The sequence below is a fragment of the Lissotriton vulgaris genome, chromosome 3_2 (genome assembly GCF_964263255.1).
Source record: "Lissotriton vulgaris chromosome 3_2, aLisVul1.2, whole genome shotgun sequence".
Classification (NCBI taxonomy): Eukaryota; Metazoa; Chordata; class Amphibia; order Caudata; family Salamandridae; genus Lissotriton; species Lissotriton vulgaris.
The window spans coordinates 13039830-13059163 of NC_141690.1; the positions used below are offsets into that span (position 1 = coordinate 13039830).

At 45.8% G+C, this 19334-nt stretch overlaps 1 protein-coding gene across 3 annotated transcripts in view; it reads right to left on the reverse strand.

Annotated features, from left to right (window-relative positions):
- The window catches only part of KLHL5 (kelch like family member 5), a 551601-nt gene that overhangs the window by 182216 nt on the left and 350051 nt on the right, over window positions 1-19334 (reverse strand). For all 3 annotated transcript variants that reach the window (XM_086963979.1, XM_086963980.1, XM_086963977.1), the window contains 2 exons: window positions 15305-15517; window positions 13798-13984 (listed from right to left, as the gene is read on the reverse strand). In XM_086963979.1, coding sequence (XP_086820105.1) covers window positions 13798-13984; window positions 15305-15517 — 400 coding nt within the window. The remainder of the gene's footprint in view (window positions 1-13797; window positions 13985-15304; window positions 15518-19334) is intronic.

Sequence of the window (19334 nt, forward strand, 5' to 3'; positions counted from 1 at the left end):
AGCACACAGAACTTCATGATCAGATCTCCACAAACTTTTAGGCAACAGGGCACATGCCTCCAATTAAATGGATTGAATGGAAGAAACACTTCCTTATCTATATTGTGACTATTGACTGACTTACTATTATATCTGCTTAACAGAAAATGAGGATCTAATTGGACTTCTTAGGACCACAATGCCTGAAAACGTGCAATCAAATTACCAAATGTGCGCTCACCAGTGACATAACTGTGTTTAGAGCTGTGTACACAGACCTAGACAGTTATTTTGGTCTTAAAGTATGTATTGGCATCACCCATATTTTCTGAGGAAACAAAGAGGGCTGTCAGATGAGGACTATATTACTGCACTAAAAAAGAAAAACAGCCATAGTTTGTAAATTTGCGTTCTGCATGATCATCTCATAAACGACCAAGTGGTAAGGCACGCATGTGATCCCCTCGATTCAGGAGTGCCTCTGGGTGGATGGGGACACTAAACTGGAAGATATCATACCAATTGCATGCAAAGCAGAAATGTGTAGGTTCCGTGCAGGTTTATCAAACGTGAGACGGGGAAGAATCCTACTGTGTGATAGGAAAGATCAAGGACTCGAAAGACTGAGTCGGCAAGCTGAATGGTGAAAGGAAAGGAAGGAATGAGAGAACTGCCGATGTGTTACAGGTGCACTAGTCAAGAACATCTGGTTTTCAGTAAGTCATGTCCTATGACTAGGCAAAAGCGTGCAGTTTGTGGTTTGATGGGCCATTTCACCAAAGTGCACATAAAGAAGAAGGATGGTGCTGTGAATGAATGAATGAATGAAATAGTTCTTGTATTGCGCAAACTTAGCCCAGTGGGCGTCAAGGCGCCTAAGTCAAATGCAGAAGCTAGCACCCTCCCAAGTCCTATTCTATCATAAGTAGGCCCTCTTAAAGAAGTAGGTTTTGAGAGCCTTTTTAAACGACTCGATGGAAGGGAGAGTTTTTATTTCAATGGGGATGGAATTCCAAAGCTGCGGAGCAACCACGGAGAAAGCTCTGGCTCCTCACACTGTGAAGTAAAGTGTGTGAATGATAAAGACTGTAAGGACAATTGTTTGAAGAGTGATGAAGGAGTCAAATAGGCATAAAAAGAGTTCATGAGTTAACGGATTTTAAAACACAAGAAGTGTTCACAGTAAGCAACAAACCACTGTGCAGAGTATTGATAGGTGGTATACTGTGGGAATTATTATTATTTGTTTTTTACAAATTGTGGCTCACCTGTCAAGATTATCATTGAGGATCTTTGGAAGGAGAAATTTCTGAATAAGTTAGGGAGATGTTTGGAGAGATCAGACATCACAAGGAATATAACAGGGAGATAATTGAACTGTGGAGCACAGATAGTTGTTTTTTCTATTTCATTTCTGGGATGCAGTAGGAAAGTTGTTTATTGCAAGGATCAGGCCACTTTTGCTTGGGTGGATGGAACTTTATGTATGGTATTAGACATTAGTAGTCAGTGTTGGTAGCAGGTGAAAGGAAGGCTACTGGAGAGGCTATGTTTGAATAATTTCCGGTGTCTTTAGTAAAATTATACGAAAATTCAGAGGATTTTAGCACCATATTCATGTTAAAGAAAGATATCGACACAAAGGTTCATAAAGCCAAGAACGTTCCACTTCTGGTAAGAGAGGAACTATCCATGGAGTTAGTGAGAGTGAAGTCAATGGAGAAAATTAAAATATGGAGGCCTCGGAACGGATTGCTCCTTTGGCGACAGCATGATGTAGTAATGGAAAGATAAGGTTATACGTTGACCTTTACGATCTTAACAATTATTGACAGATTTCAGTTACTTCGTATCAATAAGATCTTGTCATTAATAAAGGATGCCAGAGTGTTTTCAATTGTTGATTTATCGTCCGCATATCACCAAATACCTTTAGAGCTGAGCAAGAGATGTGCGTCCGCTACCATGGTAGAGGATGCCATGGCCGAAGTTGATGATCCAGTAGTTTGACAGTAAAAAGAATAATGTGATTCCAAGCTGATATTCTGATTTATGGAAAGGACAAACAGTCGCATGATTCTAGATTGAGGCATGTGTTGGGTGTGTTGGAATGTAATAGTCTAAGAGTAAAATTCTCCAAGTGTAATTATGCTGAAGAGAGTGTTACTTATCTGGGTCATATGTTGTGTAGTGGAGGTGTGAGGCCAAAACCTGATTAGTGGATGACATCCGACATACTCCAGTCCAGAGCAATAAGGGTAATGTGCGCTCGATTTTGAGGTTAACAGAATTTTATATATGCCCAATTTTGCTAGTTAAATATTTCATATTCGGCAGTTGATAAAAAGCAGGGTTAGATTTGAATGAACAGGAGAGTGTCAAGATGAATCTAATGGCATCAATTAAGCATTTGTCAAGACTATATCACTGTAAAGAACTGATCCTGAGGCACAGAGGGTAGTGACAACAGAAGCTAGAAGTAAAAGTATTCATGCTATGCTTTCACACACTGAATGTTCATGGTAGGGAGTATGTGACGGGTATGCTTCTAGATCCTGGTCACACGTCGCAGAAAAACACTTGGTCCTTGGTCGTTCAATAAGAAATACTGGTGCGTGTGGGTCTGGGGGGGAGGTTTTAGAAAATTTCAGGGCATACATTTGGGGAAAGGTGTGTGTTGCACATTGTTATCACATATCTTTGGTAAATGTTTTGACAGCGAGCGATACTGTGAGCTATGATTGAAGCATCATAAAGGATTACTTGGATGTTAATGAGGCTGCAGGACGTTTATTACACACTATTATATGTGACAGGTTGTGGTTGCGTATTTTTGTCACATTTGGGAAAGACATACCGAAGAATGGCAGGTGGCCTTTGTGCTAGGAGATGGTGCAAATGTTACTGACAAAGGATTGTAGGCATGCCAGAGTAAAGAAGACAAAACTCTACAAAATGTAATGGGGCGATTGAGGAAGGATGGCCACAGGAATTACTGGATGCAAATGAGAGGCCATTTTGGGAAGTGAGATCTGAATTGTCGGTGGTGAAGGAGGTGATGTTCTGAGGTGATACCGCCATTCCTCCTGGTTTGGTAAGAGAATCTGTGGTGAACTTGGGGTTAAATTGGCAAACTAAGCAAGTTGTAAAGCAGTCTTATTGGCAGCGTAGATATTTTTATTGAAATGAAGATTAGGGAGTGTACCTTGTGTGCCATTACTGATAACACTTCGAGAACGTTGACAACACTAATGTGTGAGGGGGCCATACTGAGGATTCCAAAGGAGTTGCAGTAGACATTATGGGCACTGTATATCCAGCACAGAAGTTCATCATTGTTCTGATGAATCAATTTTCACTCTGACTGTCAGAGAATATAGTTGCAAGGGCCGATATCGATTCAGTTTTAGAATTTTTGGATTAAGCATTTTGAAAGAGGGTATTCCAGCATCGTTATTGAGTGACCATGGAGTACAATTGTTTTATCACAAAAAGCAACCTCCTTTCTGAATAGGTTCAGTGAGAAGCACAGAATGTCTTCTCTTTACCATCCTAGTTGTGATGGTATGGTGGATAGATTTACCAGAGTTCTCAAGTTATTGTTAATTGATATTTGTATAGCGCTAAATCACCGTCAGGTCTCTTAGCGCTAGGGAGGGAGTATGCTATACAGCTAGCAAACTGTATTGGTACAGATTGGCGGTTACAAATGCTGAATTAGGTTTGGGGCTACAGAGTTTCGAGGAATAAAGCAACAGACCTTTCTGAATTTGTAATTATGAGAGGTAAAAACACGAGGACTAAATGCAACCCAGGCGTGATTTTTTTTTTTTTTATATTTTTTATAAGACCTTTATTTTACCATAAAACCAATACACAGCTACTGGCCTACAACCCCGGGGCCTGCCGCCACTTTTCTCATACTTGCATTACTTTCTGGGTTACACAGCCCAAGTGCAGACAACCCGGGGGTACGGCGGCGTTGTATATCAAGTTGTGCATATAGGTCACCCTTCACATTCGGATTTAGATAGGTCTGGTTTTTATATTTTATAACTAAGACAATTCAAACAAGAAGTTACCACAATCTGTCATACGGCATACATGTGACAGGCGCGTTTCCCTCAGCACAACGTCACGTTATTCAAGCTTCTGTTGTAAGAGAGTAGTTCCGAGGCCCCCCAATCTGCCGGTATCTTAGTCCTTCCCAACTATGTAGATTAGTTCATTACTCGGAAGTTACACATTACTCCGCCCTCCTTCCCCTCCCCTTCCCATTGCTGTCCGCAATCACTCCCTAGAATTCCACTTCCCTTCACCATCTAGATCTTAGTCCTCCTCCCTCTCCTCGCCTGACGACAGACCTTCATCTTCCTCCAGAGGTTCACATATTTCCCCCCTGTACACATTCCACGGGGTCCATACCTTGTTCCACTTGCGCGGGCACGCTCTAGTAATGTATACTGCCCTCTCTATGATCATGACCCTATCCATGTTCATGTTCCATTGTGTCAGTGTGGGGGTTTCTACCGCTCCCCATTTTTGTGCTATGTCGCGCTTTGCTACTATCATGCCTATCGTGGACCATTGCCGCCCGTGCCTGGTAAGGTCGTTGGGTCCCCATATATTTAGCAGGCATTTCCTTGGATCAGGGACTAGTGACACCTCCAGTGTTTGTGACATAGTACGCATTATCTGTCTCCAAAATTCCTGAATGCGGGGACACTCCCAGATAGTGTGGAATAGTGTTCCTTCCTCTCCGCATCCACGAAGACAGTAGGGATGCTGCGCTCTCTGTATTGTGTATAGCATCTTCCTTGTATAGTACACCCGGTGTACAACCTTGAGTTGTTCTAACCTAAATTTAGATGATATTCCTACCTCCTTAGGTGACCCTAGCGCTTCATTCCATTCAGACTCATCCACCGCTCCTATGTCCTCCACCCACTTGTCTCTTAGTTTTGCTGTTGGGTCAGGCAGATTATTTAGTAATTTACGATATGTGAACGACGTAGCCCTTTCCTGCATGTAGTCTGTGAGAAGACGATCCTCCAGGGGAGATGCCTCTGGGATCGTCGTGTCGCGCTGGATTGCTGATAGTAACGCGTGCCTCACCTGTATATATCTCTACAGTTCCGTCTGCCCCAACCCGTATCTTTGTCTTAGTTGTTCGAAGGGGATAACTGCATCTTTTTCCCATAAAACCCCTATTGTGGATAATCCAATATTGTCCCATAGCGTGAACCCCTTACTGCGTCTCAGGTTGCCCAGTGCCCGTGTATCCCATAGTGGGGTGAGTTTAGTGAGTCTCCCATTCTAACCCAGTTTTGTCTGTGCTGTGTGCCATACTGATACTATGAGTTTTGTGGGACCCTTGAGTGTGTGCACCCTACGCCGATCATAAAGAGGTGCCAGTAAACTGTTTGTACCCAATTGCGCCCTGTCTGCCCTATAAGCTGGGTCTTCCTGAGGCGTATGTATACATTGATTAACGGGTTTCAGCTGGGCGGCCCAATAGTACAGTTGCAGGGTTGGCAACGCGATTACTCCATCCTACCATCCCCTGTGCAATTTTGCTTGCGCAATGCGTGCCGGGCGATTGTTCCACATGAGACCGGCCATCAACCCAGACACCCGCCTGAAGTATCTTGGTGGTACAGGATATGGTGTGTTTTCCAGGATATATAAAAATCGGGGCAGGGACATCATCTTATACAGAGCGGCTCTGCCTAACAACATCAGCGGCAGCGCTGCCCAGGATTTAACATCTTGCTTCAATCGTTCCAACGGCGGCTCCAAGTTCCTCTGAAAGAATTCACCTGGGTCCCTAGTGACATGTATACCCAGATAGGGGAAGGAAGTCCCCGCCATCTTCAGGGGGCAGTCCTCATGTAGTGTGGGGGGCGGGCCCCGCAAGATATATACCTCCGACTTCGCCCAGTTGAGAGTGTAACCAGACACTCTACCTTGTTCATCGCATAGCGCCAATAGCGCCGATATACTGTTCTCCGGATCCGTCAGGTACACCAGCATGTCATCAGCAAACAGTGATATGCAGTCCTCCCACACCTCCACCCAGGAGATCCCCTTCAGCAGTGGGGTAGAGCGTATCATAGTCGCCAATGGTTCCAGCGCAATCGCAAAGAGCAGCGGTGACAGCGGACAGCCCTGACGGGTCCCTCGCTCCAAGAGAAATGTTCGGGAGATATGCCCGTTCGCCACCACATGTGCAACAGGCCTGTTGTAGAGCAACCGGATCCATGCAACGAACTTGGGGCCAAAACCCATATGCGTCATTACTTCGAATAGGTATTGCCACTGCACCATATCGAACGCCATCTCCGCGTCAAGGGCCATTATAACCGCCGGTTCCGATAGCGACGCTGCCCTGGCCAACACCCCGTGTGCCCTACGCAGGTTGAGAGCGGTGTTGCGGTGCGGCATGAAACCGGATTGGTCGGGGTGTATGAGTTGCGGGAGGTGTGACATCAACCGCGTGGCAAGGAGCTTAGCCAGTATTTTAACCTCAGCATTGAGGAGGGAGATTGGGCGGTAAAATGTGCATTCCCCGGGCCGTTTTCCGGGTTTGGGGATTGCAACAATGGAGGCCGTCCGCTGGTCCAACGGAAGTTCAGCACTCTCCAGACTATCCGTATACATTGCCAACAAGGGCCCCGCCAGACCCTCCGACGCGGCCTGGTACCATTCTATCGAAATACAATTCGGTCCAGAGGCCTTACCCGTCTTCACTGCATGGATTGCCCTTTGTATTTCCTCCTCCGCGATGTCCTCTTCTAGCTCTGTGGCAGCCTCCGGCGTCAGGGTCTAGATGGGGATGTGACCCACCACTTCCCATCTCTACCGTAACTACATTATCTGGAGTGTATACTTCCTGGAAGTAGTCCGCTAAGGTCTCGACTATCTCCTCAGGGCTTGTGTGCTCTACCCCTTGTCTATCTTTAATCCGTATTATACCCCGGCAGTCCCTCCCTTCTTATCTAACCAAGCCAACATTTTCCCCGCCTTGTCCCCTATGTCGTAGATTCTATGTGTCGTCTCATTTGAGTTACTGACTGCTGCTTCAGGTGCTCCGTATATTGTTGTTGCCTCAGAATCAAGTCATGGGACGTGTCAGGTGTCGGATCCGTCTCGTGTGCCACCGTCGCATCCTGCAGGGCTAGTTCTAGCCCCGCCAGCTCACTCTGCCGCTCTCTTCTATGCCCCGTAATAGACGTTATCAATTGTCCCCTCAACACAGTCTTGTATGCCTCCCACAGGGTAGTAGGGGATTTTACAGACTCAGAGTTCTCAGCAAAGTAATGGGAAGTCGCCATTTTGAGAGCCTTTCGCACCTTGGGGATCTTAAGGTATGTTGCATGGATTGGGTAGATTCTCCTACGTGTTTTCTCCTGTGTGGACATTGTGAGTGTGACCGGGGAATGATCCGATATCCCCCTGGGGTGTATCTCAACATTATCTACATGTCGCAATCCGCCCCCAGCGCAAGGAAGTAATCAATCCGCGACAAACTACTATGGACCGTTGAATGATATGTGTACTGCCTCGCAGATGGATGCATGGGTCGCCACAGATCAACCAAACCCATCGCTGTCAGGAAGCTCTGAAATCGAGAAGGCCCCCCAGTCCATGGTAACTCCGGAAACCTACCTATCTGGGTGTCTATCGTGGCGTTGAAGTCCCCTCCCAATATTATGTCTCCTTCGGGTAAGCTTAATAGAAAGTCTCCCAATGCTGGTAGCATCACTGAGTGTAGTGCCGGGGGGATGTATACTGATACCACATGTAGGAGCTTCCCCTCCCACTGCCCCTGGAGCGCTGCAAAGCAACCCTGTGTGTCCACCTTGGTGCTTAATACGATGAATTGTGCCGACTTCTTCACTAAGATACCCGTGCCCCTTGAGTTTGTGGTGAATTCAGAGTGTATCGCCATTCTATATCCTTTCCTATCTAGGGCCTTGACAGCACTGCCAGTGAGGTGCGTTTCCTGGAGAAGGACTAAAGCCGGACCCTGCCTCCTTACCTCATTTATCACCAACCCTCTCTTTATTTTATCTCCCAGCCCTCTCACATTCCAGGTCATGAGTCGGAGAGGCTCCACACGCGATCTCATCGCTCCCCCTTCAGGTGAAGATATATTGTGGTTGTGTATCATTAATCCTACGCCTAAAGTAGTGAGTACTAGGTCCTACTCCCTGAGCGCACCCGCCTCTAGCATGTCACTTGTAGTGCAGTTTTAGTATTGTGGTATTCAACCTTACTTGTGGAACTTCAAGAACTAACAAACAAAACACCCCCACAACCCCCCTCCCTGCCTCCCTGCTTACCGGGCTTCTAACCGCCCGCCTCCCCAACATAGCAGAGTGCTTAACCCATCCCTTTAACAGTTTACTTGCGCGCTGGGGTGGGGTGTCCTCCTGAGCAGGCGGCATCCCTGCTCTCCGTCGTGCTCCCCAGGTCAAAGAGCGCCCAACAGGCAATAATACCACACCTGTCTCAATGTCTTGTTTCACCGAAATATCAGGATTCTACACCCCCTTCTGCTCCCAAGGAGCCATGTGTTGGTGACTTATGTTGCCCGCCTCTCCCTGACCTCTGGGATCCCGTCTGGCTGTCTTCTTGGTGATTCTGGGAGCCGTTTTGCTGGCGGCTGGGGCGTCCTGCGGTCCTCCAGCCCTCTAGCCAGTCCTGCGCCGCCTCCAGTGTATCGAAAAACCAGACTTTGCCCTCCGCCACTACCCGAAGTCGGGCCGGGAATATCATGGAATAGGATAGTTCTTTTGCCCGCAGTGCCCTCTTTACCTCCAGGAATGTTCTCCTTCTGTGTGCCACTTCTGCTGTATAGTCCGGGAAGAAGGCAATCGTTGAGTTTTGGATTTGGACGTCTGGATACACCATCGCTGCCTGTAATATTGTGTCGCGGTCGCGAAAATTAAAGAGTCTCGCAAGGATCGTTCTTGGCGGGGCTCCCTGTTTCGGTTTTCCACCGGGCACTCTGTGGGCCCGCTCCACCGAGAAAAAGTGTGAGAGTCCCTTGGGGCTGAGGTGTGTCTTGATCAGCTCCTCCACGTAGAGGTCTATGGCGCCCTTGCCTTTTGATTCCGGAACTCCCAGTATTCGGACGTTGTTCCTCCTCGAGCGTCCTTCCGGATCGTCCATTTTATCTCTCAAGGATTTGTTTTCAGCCGCCATCTTCTCCATCGCCACTTGCAGGTCAGAAACGTCCTCCACTAGGGATTTCGTTACCACTTTCACCTGGTTCACTCTCTCATTCATTTTTGAAGGTCCGCTCTGATCAATGTGACCTCCGTGGCTGTAGTTCCCACTGTAGCTTGTACCTGTAGCTTGTACCTGAGCCAGGGCTCGCATCACGTCCTCCAACGTCACCTTTTACGCTCCTTCGCCTTCCGGCGTCTTCCCCGTTGAATTCCGGGGTTCCGCTTGAGGAGTATTGTTCCTGTCATAGGCGAACTTATCGAGTTTGGCCTGCGTCAAGTTATGTTTAGGGCCCCTGCCTGTCATGCTTGTATCGGAGCCTGCCCCTCTTCTGTGTTGCACTTTCACGGTTTCTTGAGGGTTCTCCTGTGGTCCGCCCTTTCTCCACTCTGACCGCAATCTCCTGGTCGTCTGTTGATCCTCGGCTGCCAGCGCTGGTTGTGGGGTGATCTACTTCCTAGGAACTCAGGTAAGGCCTGTAGGGAGCGTGCCTTTCAACTTGTCGAGTTCATGTAATGGTGTCGTGCCATCCAATGCTTCCCCCACAGTGTCAGGGGGTGGGGGGCGGGGGAGGGGGAGGGGGGGGGGGAGAACCGGGTGCGGGGGGAGCGCCACTAAAATAGTTCAGTTGGTGTCAGGCAGGGTGATCAGGGATCCGATCCTGTTATGGTATTATCTATGCGATGTCCACTGTTGCCTGCGCCTTCCCTGCCACCTCTCTGCGTGTCCCCCAACGTGCGTTAGTCGCCCCGTAGGACCAGGGGGCACCTTGCTGGCTTCTTCTACCACTGCCCCCACTGTTCACAGTGTTAGGGAGGTGCGGTGCGGTCCGCCGCTACTCCGTTCCCGAGTTTTACTATATTTAGTGCAACTGGGGTCTGATTTGTGATTTGCCCCCTGTGTCAGCAATGCGGCCGTGACACAACACCTTCCCGCTCCCGTCGGCCTCCCCGCGTTGTTTCTCGCCGCTGTCTGTCGGAGGGCTGTTACGGGAGGAGCAGCAGCACAACTGCCCCCCCCCCCCCCACCCCCTGCCGCTTACCGGCTGCCCGCTGGGTCTTCCTCCGCAATCGGCAGATGTGGCGTAGCGCTCCCTCTTCTGTTCCTGCACCGCCCTGCCGCCGCTTTTCTTCTTTGCTGCCCGCAGGGTCCCGGATCCAGTCCGCCTCTTCCTCCGATCTCCCGCCTGGGTGCAGGGTGTGCTTTTACTCTCCTCTGAACTCGATCACCGCCCGGTTTCACTTTCCGCGCTGACTTCCGGCGTCTCCGTCCTGCTTTACCTTCACTTCCGCCCGGCCAGCCTCAGCAGGATAGTCCGTTGTCCGTGGCCGCAGCAGGGCCTCACAGCTCGGAGTCTCGACTTTCACCTCTCCCGGTGTCCTGCGGCTCTCAGACTTTCCCCGCTGGGCTTCACTCGGTCCTCAACCCGTCTCGCACTTCCAGAGACGTATTTGTTACGAATAAATGTGCCGGATTGACGTGGGATGCCGCTTCACTCCTGGAGCTTCCCCGTTAAGCGGCCGCCATTCTCAGCAGCTAGCCACGCCCCCCCGCCCCAGGCGTGATATTTAAATCAAAAGTAGAACACTAGGAAGTTGAAGGAGAAGAAAGAGCAGGTGGACTAATTTTTGTGGATTAAAAAAAATATATAAGTTAATGTTGTTGTGTTTGTTAGGGAGGTTACTTAGGTATGAGTTTCAAATTAGGGAAGGATGTATTGTGGTGTCTTGCACACGTGAGAATGTAGGAAATGAGGACAAATGAGTGAGTGAATATATGGAACAATGGATAGTATATGTTCTTGTATGAGGATAGGGGGTTGTATGCTTGGCAGCTGGAAGTATTGGTTAACATGGTGAAGGTCAGTTATCCTTGCATTGGAATAAACTTATTTTAGATTAGAATCTAGGCTTTTTGGATTGAGCATAACGTACACTTCAGTTAGCATTATTACTGAAACTATCAAAACCTTCAACTAGCCAAAACTAATCTGGTAAGCTGGTCCTTGCTTTGGCAAAAAGGTGAATAATGAATTGATTAATCAGAAAATATTCTTTGGCCATCCAGCTAAATCTCTCTATCGGTAATGAGAGGAAAAGACAGTTTAGGAAATAGACAGGTTGTATGCAAAAGCTGACACGTAGGATAATAAGAGACCCTACATGTTCAGAGAAGGACAGGTGAATATTGACATGTCTTATACGAATATTTACGAGGTGAATGCGGACATTCACTATGAATGTATATGGACTAATATCAGTTATACTGTATTGTCATTGTGGGAATGCTTCTCATTGCGTCCCGACCAAAACATTGCAATGAAATCTGCATCTTATTGTACAATGTGAAACGCAATGATTAAACACTATTAACAAGTGGGGCAGCGGTGGGTGTGCAAAGAACTGAGGCCCAATATGGGTCAAGCGCTAGTTGTGCCACAGGATTCAAGCTATACCTCACTGATGAGGACTGATGGTTATGCCCAGACATGGGTCCAGAGTTTACTGTGCCACAGAATAAGTTGTTTCTAACTAATGAGGCCTAAATAGACGGAAACCAACCTCCGATTGCTTTTGTTACCGTCCAGAGGAGACCTGTTTACACAGTTTGAGCTGAAGTGGCATAGTGGATGAAAAACACTGAACTGGATTGCAACCCACGCGATTGCCATTGGCCAATCGCGTGGCCAATGGCCCATTGCTATGGGGATTCCTCAGTTCCCTAGACTGGCCTCGCCTCTTTGAATGTGCGGATAAGAAGCAGTGGCAACGGTACGTACTTCTTTAAATGATAGATGACATTCCCTGGGTCAGCTTTTTGAGTGCTCACTGGTGATACTTGCATGTCCTTTGGTGCTGTTGTAAAGGCTGCACCAATGACTGCAACAGAGGTGGCTGTAGATAACCCAAACCTTTCCGGGATGATTGTTGGGGGTCCTGGAATGCACTGACATTGTAGGTGTGGATGGACAAGTGCACAGATTCGGCAGCAATTACGAACTGTGTGCCATGTTCTGTGTGCAATGTTCCTCAGCCATCCAAGATCTGTTCTTGTTTAGATAGGCTGGAGCCCCTTCCCAGCGTGGGTCCTTTTAACAGGGCTTTTGTGTCTATTTAGGACGCTTATCACATCACTCGCTACAACGGTCTCTCACACCATGAAGAAGCTCACCACTCTGGATGCAGCATCAGCAAGGAGACCAACATGCCACAATGACAGACCCAGAGTAACCAAGTGGGGTTGTCACAAGCAAGTGGGGAAGTGACTCCTAGGAACATGCAGATTTAATGAAAAGAGATCAAACACTGCTATGGTTCATTAAGGTATTGCATGCGAACATGAACTAAAATATGAATAAAATTCAAACTGAAGGGAGAACTGTTAAAGAAAAGATTGAAGGGCTGGCTGCTAGAGTCTTGAAGGTGGAACAGCAATCTCTGACCATAGCAGCCATGCCACAGAAAATCAAAGGTGAGACAGAACTAATGAAAACTCCTGCACAATATACAGAGTTGGGGCCTAGCGCCAGGTACAGTGGTCCATGCTTCTATTTAGGTGTACTCTCTCCAAGGGGTGATGTTGGATCTGTTCCAGAATCTGCTACGGATGGATAATGGATGGCCATATGATAGTGCAGAATGTGTACTGGCTACTAGTTAAGTAGCATGGAGAAGGTAACTTGCCTGGGGGCACCATGATGATGGTCTTGGATTCTGTGGAGTGCCACAAGTCATGTCTCAGAGAAGAACACACCAAAGCAGTGCTCCTGATACCACCCACTTTTTCTCATTCCCTGATCTTTGCTAAGAGTCTCTGGCTATGATAAACGTTTTGCTGGCAGGTAAGAAGAAACTGATTGAGCTGTTCATAGGCTTCACTGTTCAATTAAGAGTAACCCACAAGGGGAAAACATGTTTTTTTCCATTGTGCATGTGGATATGCCATTTTTTGAAGTTGGTACAAGGGAACAAACAAACATAGTGAGCTAGTACGGACGATTCTTCCTGGGAGAATTTTCAAGTAAGGATACATAAATTGTATTCAGACCTCAAATATAGGAAACGGAAAATCCCAACATCTACCACGCAACTTGATACAGATCATCAACCATCAACCAGATCATCAACCAATATGTGAGATTTCACATGGGGGGAGGGTGGTGGGCGAGGGTTGGAATGGTCAACTAAGTGATAAATCTAAAGCAAAGTAACCGGTTTCATATGGAGGACTGTCCTTTCTTCTACTCACATGTGAACCTCTCCATGATCCACACATCCAAATTTGAGGCAGGGGATTGCCAACTAGATGTATTATTGCATTTTATTTTGTGAAAATAAACATTATGTATGGGGTTCTAGTATTATCACATAAAATGGGAGAGACAACTCGCAATAAACAGAATCTTCAGTATTTACTATGTGTATTTAGTATTTATATTCACACATTTATTTAACAACACATTTTGAATCCATAGAGAAGGCCAAAACAAGTAGTGACTTTGGCTTTTAAAAATGCAAATCAACACGTTTATGATAAAGCCTTGTGCAATCAACGTCTTTACAAATAAATTCTATAAAACTGTACCTTTGGTGGCATCCATTCCTCCCACTGCAAACAATACTCCGACAGTGGACTTTCTAGGTTTGGTACGCGGACTTTGTAACATAGGCCTTCTCTCTGGTAGTAAATGGTATTTCATTGCTTCCATGATGAGTTTCTGACAGTCAATGTCATCCCTAAAGAGCACATTGTTTTCCATGTCAGCTAAAAACTGCAGAAAAAAGAAAGAGACCTCTTCAGCTACAGTAAATACATTCACACCAGAGCATAACATCTATATGCATTTAATTTTCTTCTCATCACCTTGATTTAATAAACTGGCAGGATATCCAGGAACAGGAGCCGATTTACAAAGCTTTCCTCTTAAGCAGGTGTCTCTTTACTTCCGTCCTCGGTTTGAATTACACCTGCAATTCTAGGCCTGCTTTGCAAAGCTCTCCCTGTAAGTAGTTATGCCTTACGCCAGACTGAGGTGTAACTTACTCATCAAATTCCAACAGTAAGACAAGCCTAATCACATAACTAATGTTTTTGATTCACAAAGTGTTTATCTTTGAGTCTCCTCTCTTACTCCTGGAAATACATCTTCAATTAGTGAAGGTTATAACTGTCTTAATGCTTATAAAATTAGTGATTGCTCTAAATTCGTGGAGAAATGGAGCACTAAGTTGGGGCTTAATATAACTTCTAATTAGATTGCTTCTTCCCTGTGTAATATCAATAATCTTGCTCAATCTTCGAGCTTAAGACTGCAGCAATTTAAAACAACATGTATGTTATATTACACACCTGAAAGGATCTCTAAGTGGTCTACGAATATTTTGTTTAGTGATCGTAAAAAATGCCCTAAATGCGACCTTGTCGCAGATCTGGAGCACATGTTGTTTTCTTGTCCGTCTCCGACCGAGTTTGTCAGCTCTGGACAAGATCTTGAAACTAAAACTGGTCAGCTCACCCTTTCTTACGGCATCTATAGTATTATTAGACATACATACTGTCACTATCCTGCAACAAGCTCTAGTTACCATATTATTGTCATGTGCCAAACTAGTCGTTGCCCGTGCCTGGATTTCACCAAAGCCCACTCGCATAATGGAATGGTGGTCATTGGTCAATGAAATCTATTTTATGGAGCATGCTCTTGCAAGACTAAGAGGTGCTCGATTTGGGGTACCTTCCTATAAATTTCGGTCTTAATTTTGTTTATATACGTGGCTACTTTCCCGCAACGTTTTATTATATTTTCTTCAATTTTGAACTGTAAAGCATTGTTTCAATTTTCATTCTGCTACATTGTTTATTCAAATCCATGCCCAGTCTAGCCGCCTGCCTGTGCCATGCATGTGTGCATCTCCAATTTAGACATAAGTATACCTTTAGCAGTTTGTGTACTATACTGTGTACAGTCTGTACTGTATCCTTTTGTAGATACATTCATTTAGTGCTTCATACCCCCAACAAGGCGCTGAAGCGCTTCCAGTGGAAGATAAGCATGCTAGTTTATATATCATAGTAAAGCGAAAGCCCATACCTGGGGCACGAGCAGAGGCAGCCTAATGTAAGCTAATAATTTACTGAGATCCTTCCTCCTCTCTTCCAAGTCATGGCGCACCCATGTCAGCAGTGCGTTCAGTATGGTTTCTTCAATGGGGATGTTCATATCGTCGCTCGCCAGCAACTTCGCGATTTCGCTGCTTGGTAACAACAAGAATTCCTGATTCTTTATTACTTCCATAAAGTGTTCCTGCAAGAAACAAGAGATTACAATCAGTAATTCATCCTTTCCTTGCAATCATGTAAAAGTGAATGTACCAGCTGCAGTTAGCAAAGCTGCCTATGATGTGCACATGGTAGCTGTGCACCATTCTGCAAACCCTGCGGTCCGCCTAGGACCAATGCCAATGGTTCTACGTCAGTAGTGAACTAACAGGTGATGAGAATCAGTGAGTATTTCCGATGAATAACGAACCCAAAGACGATATCCAGCTTTATTCAGTCATGTTTGTATTTGTGATTTAGTGTAGCACACACCAGGCCAGAATGGGTTACGAAATACATACTGACAAATTAACATAGCTATGTGGATAACCAATAAAAATTTAGGACGATACCTAAAAAGACTAATTCCAGCCAATCAGAGGATGGTCCATATCCCCGTTTACAGTCAGTCGCATTAGTATCTCTGACTAAACCATCCCAGGTGAGTCTCAGGGTACAGGTGATAAGCAGAGGGAACACACACACATCTTAGGTCACTACTGTTTGACCCTGTAACAGGACATGCAGACAGCTTAAAAGTGTTAAAAAACAATAAGCATCTGCCATTGTCCCGTGAGTGCTGTGGGGGTAGGGAGCAGCCACTTTTAATGTTAGAGCAACATAGCGCTCCATACGAGAAGCGGCCGCCTTTGTTCCCATTATTCAATAAACAAAATAGTGCCCACCGACTTATAACACAGACCGTGTAACAAGCAAAGTAAAAGGTCCAGTCATTATTGGAGGTAACAAATGCAGATAAGGCGGTATCAAGGAGGGACTAACAAGCCTAATGAGGAATCTGAAGGCAGCGTTTACAAAGAAAAAGGACACAAGCCAATTAAAAATATGGGCGGAGAAGCGGCCGCCTTTGTTCCCATTATTCAATAAACAAAATAGTGCCCACCGACTTATAACACAGACCGTGTAACAAGCAAAGTAAAAGGTCCAGTCATTATTGGAGGTAACAAATGCAGATAAGGCGGTATCAAGGAGGGACTAACAAGCCTAATGAGGAATCTGAAGGCAGCGTTTACAAAGAAAAAGGACACAAGCCAATTAAAAATATGGGCGGAGAATGGGCAGGACTTCAAAGCCATACTCCACTACTGCATGCCCCGCAGCAGCACATACGCTGCCCATGCTCGACCTAAAAAGGCCTTGATATTTTTGGGGAATGCAAGTGGTCAATGGAAATGGACGCATTTTATATTAACATTATCTATCAAATTGTAGGAGTTTGATGTTGTTTATAACTTTCAAACTTTGTGAATTTTATGCTGTTTGCTAAGCTTTAAAAAAGTAGAAGAAAAAACCTGTGGAAAGAAAGTTCACTGGAGCAAAAACAGCATAAAACAACTCTTAACAGACAAACTGAGTTAAGTCAAGCTATACAAGTACAAAAGTTATAATTTTTGTGACTTTACCAGCAGAATTGTAATTCCTCACACTCCTACCACCAGAGTTTGTTCTGGGGAGAGAGACAGAAGCCAACCCAGAAAGATAACACACATTTTAGATTATTTTAAGATATTCAATAAACCAGCAGTCTTACTCTGTATCACTACTGAGAAGGCTTGTGATCCCATGGACTGGCGCTTTTAGTCAGGAGAGGGATGCTGCGGCATATGAAACCTAGCCCTAACTCAGCAGAATGGATCTTGGGATGTTACAAAAGCTCCCACTTAAGATACTTCTGAATGGTTGTCCTATGAACAGGGTGAGAATAGCCATAGCAACTAGGACTATCCAATGCCCCCTTCACCGTCCTCCGTGTGGGTCAAACCTCTGGTCTAACATATTACTACTACTAATAATAATGATGAGAAGATAAAAAAGTGTTACCAAAGGACAGTATGGGTTACAAATCCTGTTTGATGATAATATCCTGGTTTTGGGACAGAATCTTGAGCCTTCATAGGTACTTTCTTTAGAACTTATTACTGGCGAGTGTCATAATCTAAACTTAGTGAACAAATCGGAGGTTTTAATTTTGCAGAGTTTTTAACATTCATCTGTCACAAGCTTCATGGGGTCAATCATCCAGTGCTCTTTGCTTAAATCTATGATAACCTGGGCAAGAGGTAACATCACGTTGTTAGCCACTGGAGAGGACTACTAAATGCACTCCACTATTAAATGTATTCTGTGGTGTGTCAGGATGGAATGTGGCAGGATCTCAATGAAATACACACCAGTATATATGTAATAGTAAGAAACTCAGAATGTTAAATTAAACTGACTAGACCCAAGTCTAAGCATGGTTTGGCATCCCCGGCTTGGTGTACTGAAAGGAGCCTGAACCTCTGACAGAACGTTGTAGACAACCTTGAGGGGTATGTGTTTAAAGGTGTATACGCAAAGACCGGTGGCCCTATATATACAAATATCATGAATTACTAAGATTAAGTACGAAACGGGAATAAGATCAGGAGAAAGATGGAAGCCACTCTCAACCATTTTCCATTCACTATACCACTTAACAATATAGGGCCTGATTACAATGTTGGGTGATTGCTGCGGTCTCGGACCGACCAAGCAGCCTCTGGAGGGAGGGGGGGGGGGAGGGGGGGGAAGGAGGGGTGTGGGGGAGGGCAAGGGGGAGGCGGTCCCGACAGCGCCATTACAATGCGACTGCACATGGTGAGGTTGTGCTGCGGCCGTAAACCGGACAAAGCTCCCACTGAGAAATGGGAGCCTGTGTAAATCCCTACACCGCATGGCACACAGTGGAGGGATTTACAGGGCAGCACCAAAGGTGCCCCCCAGGCTCCCAAATAAAGCCTGCAGAGACATGGGGGCCCTGCTAGGGATCTCCAAGGTCACTTTCCGACAGGCTGTTCATGTTGGAAACCCCAATGATAAGCCTGTCGGAAAGCAACATCATAATTCCCATGGTGTAAGCACTGAACAGAGGAGATTATGAGTGGGCTCCGATTGGCCGACGAGCTCCTTGAGCCCATCGGAAGCCAGTCGGTCCGACCAGCCGGTTTCAAATCAGACAGTCTGTATCATAATAAGGCTGTCGGATTTGAAACCTACAATGTGAGTCGGAAAAAGCCTCTGACCTGTGGTCAGAAGTTTTCCGACTCATACCGTAATAGGCCCTGTAGTCTTGGAAAGGTGGAGGGGAAGAGAGGATTGTGTACTTAAACATACTTTTGTAGACAGATTATTCATTTTTCTGCTCAATGCTACCTGGAATTCAACTTGGTGTAAAGAAAGGGATATGGTTATATCCAAATAGGACAGACACATGGTCATGAACAAAGAAGTTGGAGAAGGAACCACTGGAATTCTCATGGCTCTTGGACACCATGATCATTTACTTCTGTCTCTGTGGACTTCATTTTGGCCCCAGGAGTAGTACAGCCATTCCTGGAATCAATGAAATAATCGAACTATCAAGCAGTTTGGTACAGGGAGCTGGGCATTTAGATACCTAGCTAAGAGTAAAAGGCGTTGTATGCTACAGTTAGCACTCATGTTATAAATGTGCAGAGTGAGGGATGTTGTTCTTTTAAAATAATACTAGCAGCCCGTCCCGAAAAGTCCGGGTATGAAAATGTATGATTGTAATGTGTGTGCGTCGTGAGTTTTAATGATTGGCCGGCGTGAATGTGCGTTTGCGAGGGCTTGTTTGAGTGCCTGCGCGTTGTCTGTATATCTAGCTTCTTCTTTGTGTGTGCGTCCTGACTTTTAATTATTGTCCTGCAAGAATGTGCGTTTGCGAGGGCTGGTTTCAGTGCCTGCGCGTTGTCCGTATATTTAGCTCCTTCATTGTGTGTGCGTCCTCATTTTTAATG